Genomic DNA, 7,731 nt, shown 5'->3' on the forward strand with positions numbered 1-7,731 from the left:
TCTTACTTGGAGCAGGGGCAGCTAAATTAATTGGTTTAATCAAGACTTTCTAACTAGGCAAAGAGTGAGTGTTTAGATATAATTCTGTATGACTTAAATATTGCGTATCTTGCTTTATCGTTAAGTGTACCCTTAAGAGAAGTCATAACATAATACTAATTTAGCTTAGATACTGTTCTAAGCACTTAATATATATATATTGACTCATTTAACCCTCGCTACAGCCCTATAAAGTAGGAACTACTATCCCCATTTTGCAGGTGAGGAAACTAAGGAACTGGGGAGTTAAATAAATTGGGCCAGACTATAAACCAGTAAGTGACAGGCCAGACTATAAACAAAACAACACAGCTTCAGATTCTGAGCTTAACAACGAGGTGAAGGAATCAGAACCTCTTGAATTATCTTAAAGGGTTAACTGAAAAAGTATGATTTGACTTTCTAAAATAATATACCAAGATATGCACCCAACTATATGTTCTTCAAATTATTAATCAAAATATTAAAAAAATTTCAGAGTCTGAAGCAGATAATAATGATGTTAGTAGTAAAAATTGCAGTTAAAATTAATTTTACATCTATTATGTGTCCTGATACTGTGCCAGATGACTTACATATGTCATCTCATTTAATAATTATAACGGTAGTGTTGTTATTCCTAGATAACAGAATAAATTACTGAGGCCCAGAGAATTTAATTAATGTTTCCTGTGTCACACAGCAAATATATGATGGTTCTGGGATAAATCTGGACTGTCTGAATCCAGAACTTACATTCTCCACCACCAAACTGGTACTCCATTCTTTTAGAATTTTTCATGGTGGAAAACCTTATCTTCTGAGAAGAGATCTGATTTTTAAAAACTAGCAGGAGCCATTTGTGACTAAGCCCTAAATTTTTTCAATTTCAGGTACTTGAGATCAATTTTTTTTTTTAATTAAAAACATCATTTGAAGAAAATGCAGAGTGTTTTTTTCTTATGATCTATAAACAGTCTGAAATCAGTCCCAAAACAGGTTCTATGCACTGGTGGCATCATGATCATTAGAATCTCTGCAAGTGATGACTTTGGCGGAATGCTCTTACTTCTGAGCAAATTTATGCTCTGTATTTGACAGACGCTGCATGTTAATGAAGGAAATCATGGCTGGAAGCTTACCACATGCCTCTGGGCTTGTGGCACCATTCAAGCACCCTCTGAAGTCACTGGGGATACTACTCTATAATGATGACTGCCCACTGAACCATTTCTTCACCTGTAGCACTTTTCTTATAAGGAGAACTTGCATGACTTTTAACGCATGATTCCCCAGGATCCACACTGTAGATGGCTCAACCCCACACTGTGAATGGGACTGTGCTGAGTTGGGGATCCTTGATGATCCTGTGTGGGCACGTACATCCCTTAAGTGGATGAGAAAGTTACCAGATCTCCACTTCCCTTGGTTCTGTCCAAGACTAACTAACCCTTTCTTTGTTTTCCCAGGCCTTGCTGGGGGTTGCATATAGCATCCTCCTCTTTCCAATATATTGCTCAGAATTAATTTTCTTAGAGAAGAACTGTGAGAATGGCTCAATCAGCCATTTTTGGTGAAGAAAATACTGCAGTGGGAAGCAAGGGGTGGAGGAAAAGGGAGGTGAGAGGAAAGAGACAAGAGAGGTGGTTTTATCGCACATTTTTAGACTGTAACTGGTGTGAAGTGACTTCCCTTGCATTTTGCAGTATGCTTCTCTAAGCAAAATTTCCTCTCCAAACTCAGAAAACTCTGTGGCATGCCTGAAAACATCCACCTCCAACTGTTCCGCCCTCAAATAATTCTCCCTCAACAGTTAGAAGCAAGCTTGTTGGAATATGGAATTTCTAGAATTTCCAAAAACATATGGTAGACTTTCCTCCTGGCAAAATCTGTCAGCCAAGTAGGGGGAGGTCCCTGATGAAATCTGAAATTTAGAGATGACGACTCTTAGAAGTAAAATCTCTATATTTCCTAATGCCTCCTTTCCAAAAAAAATGCTTTTCACATGGAGTTCTTCTACTGAGAATATTACTGAACACAGCTGGTTGAAGAAAAAGCACTCAATTTGGATGGCAAGATCTCTGTTAGAACATAGAAGGAAATAGTCTGGGATGATCATTTCTACCTTGAATTGAGAGAGATGCTAGTTACAAACAGAATGAAACAGAGACCTAAAAGTAAGATATTTTTTACCAAAGGAGTTAGAAAAACATGTCTGAATGGATGAGACCCAGAAAGTAAAATAATAAAGTTGATAACTACAGAAAGATACTTGTTACTATTATTAAAAGCAATAGTTTCTGTGTATGGTCTCATATTAACTACTTTAAAAATCTTGGGAGGAGGGTTTTCTTTCTCCATTTGATAGAAGAAGAGAGATGCAAAGGGGCAATGTAATTGGAGCAGGTCCTCCAACCAGGAACTGGCCAAATTGCGATTAGGCCCCAAGACTAAACCTCCAGCTCTTCACCAACCCTTCGCAGGACTTGAGATAGAATCTGGGAAGTGACTGAATGGTTTTCTGATTACCATGGCTTTGTTGGAATGGCCGCCTCCTTGGAACTCAATGGTCCCAAAAGCATCCGTGGGGCTGAGTTGAGTGTGCTTGCTGATGGACCACTTCTCAGACTGGATGTCGTTTCGGGAGAGGCGACTTTCATTTTTCTCATTCTGGAGAACCGAGATACTGGGAGTGAGGCCGACATGCTGTCCTATTAGACGTCCACAGCAACACCTATAACGTAAGAGGTCTAAGTGAACCCCTTGCATTAGCCACGATTGGAAGACACACAAGGTAAACTGCTGGAGAACTCTACAAACTGTAGCAAGCCAGTGAGTCAGTTTCAGGGAGAACCCACGATGAGGCTGTATCAGGCAAATGGAGGACTCAGGACATACTTGACCTACATATCTTTTCGTTTCTGGCCCTTTCTCGTTTTCCTTTAGCTGTATAGGCTGTAACATGCCTCCTTGTCCTTCTCCACCCGTCCCTTTCACACCTGCCATATTGTTCAGGGTTGGAATCTAAAAACAAAAGTCCTATAGGCTTTTCAACTTCTCACTCCTCCCATCGATCAAATCTTGCATAAAGGACACTGAACAGCTTTGAGGGAAGAATTTTAACATGCACATTTAAATAAGGAATCTCACTCATATGTGAGTCACAATGTAACCTGTCTTTTCCCAATTGACATTCATTGTCAAATATCCAATTCTGAGAATAAAAACCTACAGCTTAAGTGTTCTTGAAGAAACAATGAAAAAATTATTCACAAGATATTCGAAAATAAAATGTGTTCCTTACATCATGAAAATGTCCTTCATACTTTACTATTACTATTATGACTATTAGCAATAATACTAGTTATCATTTATTAAATACTAACAATGTGACATTCATTTTATGGGTAAAATATTATCATTTTGGAGGTTAGATAGTTTGTTCAAGGTTACTGCTTCATTATACTGTCTTTTTCATAAAGGCATTTCCAGACATTTATGTTACCTTATCCCAAATGTTTCCCATCATATGTACTGTTGATCTTCAGAAAGGTAAGAAGAACACTAAAAATGGGATAGGAATATGAAAGTCTGCAGTCTGTAATCAGTAATCTGCTAGGAGTATTTCATTTAAAGATCTTTTTCATTATAGCAGAGCACGTTGGTAAAAACCAAGCATTTTGATGAAATGCTTGAAAAGGAAAACCGGTAACCATACTAATATGTATACATATATTTTATAAATATATATATATATATATATAAACCCATTCTTATAGACAGTGATGAATTCCTTCCCCAATGGTGCATTTGTTATTCTTTACAGGCTCTTAAGAGAATTAACTATAGGCATGGCCTATTACATGTTGTGTATATATGAGATTGCTTCAAAGATGTCCAGCCACAATTGAAAAATGATCTTTAATTCAACACTGGTTCTCCTGCAATGGATAGTGATTACTATCGTAGCTTTGTTCCCATAATTGCTACTTCAAGTTCTCGCTACATTATAGAGACAGCAAGATTACCTATGGGGGTCTTTGGTGCTGGGTATGATGTGAACACATTCTCTTTTGTAAAATGCTCTTTCTATCCAGGACTTCTGAGCCTGTGAAAAAAAAAAAAAAAGATGAAGAGGAAAGGTGAACATAACCTTTAGGTATTTTTGACTAGGAAGCAAAATTTCATTATCACTTAGTAGACTAGTGCCTCATAAAATGAACTGAAATTGTGGTTACTTCATACATAAATGCTGCATATAACAAAATCAATCACTCCGAGAAACTGCTGATTAGGTTATTTAACATCATAATATTGTGAGTTAAAGGAAATGACCATAATAAAAAAAATGTTAGTAATGGAACCTTATACAAGTTCATAATGATTTTTGACGAACAGAAAAACAATGCTATTTACAGACAAAATAAAAGACACATGTTTGTAACCCTTTAGATGGCAAGCATTCAATGGCAGGAAGAAATATATCTAAATAAGCATACGGGTTTCATGGCTGACACTTCCACTAGACTTTACTTATACAAAGAAAGAAAAATGGTGAGGAAATTATGTAACTCAAGAGCCTTAGTCCAATACCATGCTTTTTCTAATATCCAAATTATCAGTGCTTAAATATAGAGGGAAAAAAACGAAGTGGAAACATAAGGAAGATAAATGTCTTCACCACAGTCCAAAATTTCACAGCCAATGACTTTGGAAAGAAGTAAGATACCACATTTTTTGGCATCCCGCGTGCCTTTACTCACAGCAAATACAGCTTCAGAATGAACATTGTTGGACTGTCCATCCAGAAGTCTGGCCACTGAGATTGGATTCCCAGAATGATAAAGGAAGTTCCAACAAACTGTACCATCTTTGTTCCAAAGCAGAGTGTCCATCTTTCATTCCTTAAACCCCTTTTTCACCATCATTTGAAACAGTAGGGTAGTTTCTCATGAAATCCAGTACCTACTCAGAAGATTGCTTCTCCAAGCAAGACAGAAGTTGCTGGAAGAAACCTGTAATGCTATTTCTATGTGGTATCATTTTCTCTCTATCCCAGCATCAGGACCAAATGCCTACTCTTAAAATACACAGAACCAAAGTGCAACCAAGCTGTTTACCTGGCCTGTTTCAATGACTGATGTTAGCTGTTACAAGCTCCTGTTTGTTGGCTGTAACTGATGTTGACCCTGCCAGGGACCCAAGTATCTATGTAAGTTGTGCTACGGTCTGATTTGCCTTCAGTCCCTTAATCCTGCATCTCCCTCCTCTCTCACAGTGGAGTCTACGCAAACATGTGGCAATGAAGGCACTAGTTGTCTCAAACTGATGACAAAGCGCATTTTAAAATTAGCAACATGGGGATTGCTTGAGCGGTACAAAGGAACCGCATCCTGTTTTAGTCATGGTCACAATCAGGTCGCATAATTTCTAAGTGTTTATACACTGTCCACATGAAAGGGAGCACCCACCCTGCCTCAGAGATCCCTGGGTCCAGGTGGCCCTCTGCACCCTCACACCACAAAGGTAACATCTGCAGTTCTGTTTGTCATTTGGGCATGGAAAAAGCCCCAGTAACTATTCTCAGAGATTTTTCTTCTCACATACATAGGAAAAGCTAGTGGCTACATCTTTGCTGCAGAAATGAGCTTGGCAGCATAGATAACCAGTCTTTATCTTTGTAAAAAGCCTGTTAAGTTAAAACTATTCATAGGCTCTGATTTTTTCCTAGAAACTTAATACTTTTTTTGATAACATCTCTTGGCAGATAGATGGTAAAAATATTCCTCAGTGGATACCTGAAACCAACTTTCTCTACCCCCTGGGAAACAGAAAAAGGAGAGTATACCTTTTTTTTTTTTTTTGTGGCCCATTTTGGCTAGCTTTCATTCGGAAGGATCTTTTGGGAAAGCATCTGGGAATTTCAGGGAGTGGTGATCAATATTCCCTGAGAGAAAGAGAACGCAGGAATGGCAGTATTATGGGTAAAGCATGAGGTCTGCCGTTAGAAAAAGTGGCATGGCATGAATGGGACTCTGCAGCTTGGACAAAGTCATCTAATTTCTTCAATCCTCAGTTTTCCTCATCTATAAAATGGGCACAACAATAATGCCTGACACAGAGTGGTTATCATTATTTGGGTACCATGTTTTTCACTTTAAGAAGAGGGTCTAGTCTTTGGTTGGTTCTGGTATTAAAAATTCCAATGAAGGTTTAGACAAGAGTACTATGAAGGTTTATAGAAGTTATTTAACATCTCTGAGCCTTTTCTATAACATAAGGATAATCATAGCTGATTTGGAGAGTTGTTGTATCAATCAAAGCAAATGATTCAGGGAAAGCACCCAGCACTTAGTAGGAGCTCAGTAAATAATAACCATGCCTAACCTTTATCATGCACCTAGGATTGCACCATATATGTGTTATCTCCATGGATTCTCATAAGAACCCTGCGAGGGAGGTACTATTATTATACTCATTTTATTAATGAAGAAATTGGGTCAGAGACACAGTAAATAAGAAGACAGAGTTTGAACTTGACCGTTTGACTCCAGAGTACACACTCGTACCACTCTGTTGAACTGCCTCTCCAAATTAGAGGTTCTTTGTATTACATACCCTTGGTCTGGGAGTGCCTCTGAGAGGCAAGTCTGCGAACTAGTATATACTCGCACCTTCCTCCTTCTCAATTCCCCCCTTCTTCCTTCCCACCCCCACACTGGAGAAAATGAACACTCTGCCTTCTGTTCTTCCTCTCTCTTTGGGTTCAAGGATTGGGGTGCAACATTAGGAAGATGAAAAGGAATATATGTAGGTATATGTATGACTGAAACATGCCATACATCAGAAATTAACACAACGTTGTAAATTATGCTTCAATTAAAAAAAAATTAGAATATGAGAAAGAAGTAAAAGAAGGGGAGATCATTATAATGGTTACAATGAAGAAATGTAATCACACAGGACTCCCACCTGGAGAATCTGGAGGTCATGAAAAATAGATTAGACTTTTCAAGGGCACCTTCATTATTTCTCTCATGGATCTTGGGTTCAACTTGGAAAGCCTTGGAAGTTTTACTCAGATGGTGTGTAGCAGAATGACTACAATATGAATTGCCAACTTATTTGTTCGTCTTGAAGTGTAAAGTAATTTGACTTGTGTGCAAGTTTAGCAACTTAATCACCTTCTCAAAGGTGAAAAGCTACTTCATTGGCAGCAAAGAGATTGAGGCTCAGTTTCTATTTCTTATGATTAGCAAACTAACCACTTCCTTTGCAAAGACAAAGAGAATTGGGAAGGGGAAAAAAGAAGTGTAATGTAAGACAAGTCTTTCCATCATTCATAATTGAATTGGACTCTCTTTTTTTGAAGAGAAAAGTATAATAGATAGGAAGAATCCATGGATAGCTCATGAGTTAGGAATTGTACAAAGTATCATGCACAATTTACTATGTCCTATTGGGGGCTTTGTCTTATTGTGCTTTTATTCAGTCTTCAGTGTGGACAGGTATTAGATTTTTAAAATAATTTCCTTGGAGAGGGCATATTTGATGTATAATCATGATTTAACTTGTTCCCCAAACTAATTCCCTTTTCTTTTGTTCAAAGGCTTTGTACTACCCTGTGTGAAGCTTCATACTTGACTGCAACATCCAACTAAGTTAGCTCAAAATGGCTATCTTTGTTGTTAGAAAGCATGAAACAGTTTTGGC

At 37.9% G+C, this 7,731-nt stretch overlaps 1 protein-coding gene across 8 annotated transcripts in view; it reads right to left on the reverse strand.

The window, feature by feature from the left end:
• Positions 1-2,677, reverse strand: part of TRPM3 (transient receptor potential cation channel subfamily M member 3) — a 259,670-nt gene extending 256,993 nt beyond the window's left edge. For all 8 annotated transcript variants that reach the window (XR_012506377.1, XR_012506376.1, XR_012506375.1 and 5 more), the window contains exon 1: positions 2,548-2,677. Coding sequence is in view for 3 of the 8 variants with exons in the window: in XM_074361686.1 (XP_074217787.1) it covers positions 2,548-2,550 (3 nt within the window). In the remaining 5 variants the exon portion in view is untranslated. The remainder of the gene's footprint in view (positions 1-2,547) is intronic.
• Between the last annotated feature and the right edge of the window lie 5,054 nt (positions 2,678-7,731).

This window comes from Camelus bactrianus, chromosome 4, assembly GCF_048773025.1.
Source record: "Camelus bactrianus isolate YW-2024 breed Bactrian camel chromosome 4, ASM4877302v1, whole genome shotgun sequence".
Classification (NCBI taxonomy): Eukaryota; Metazoa; Chordata; class Mammalia; order Artiodactyla; family Camelidae; genus Camelus; species Camelus bactrianus.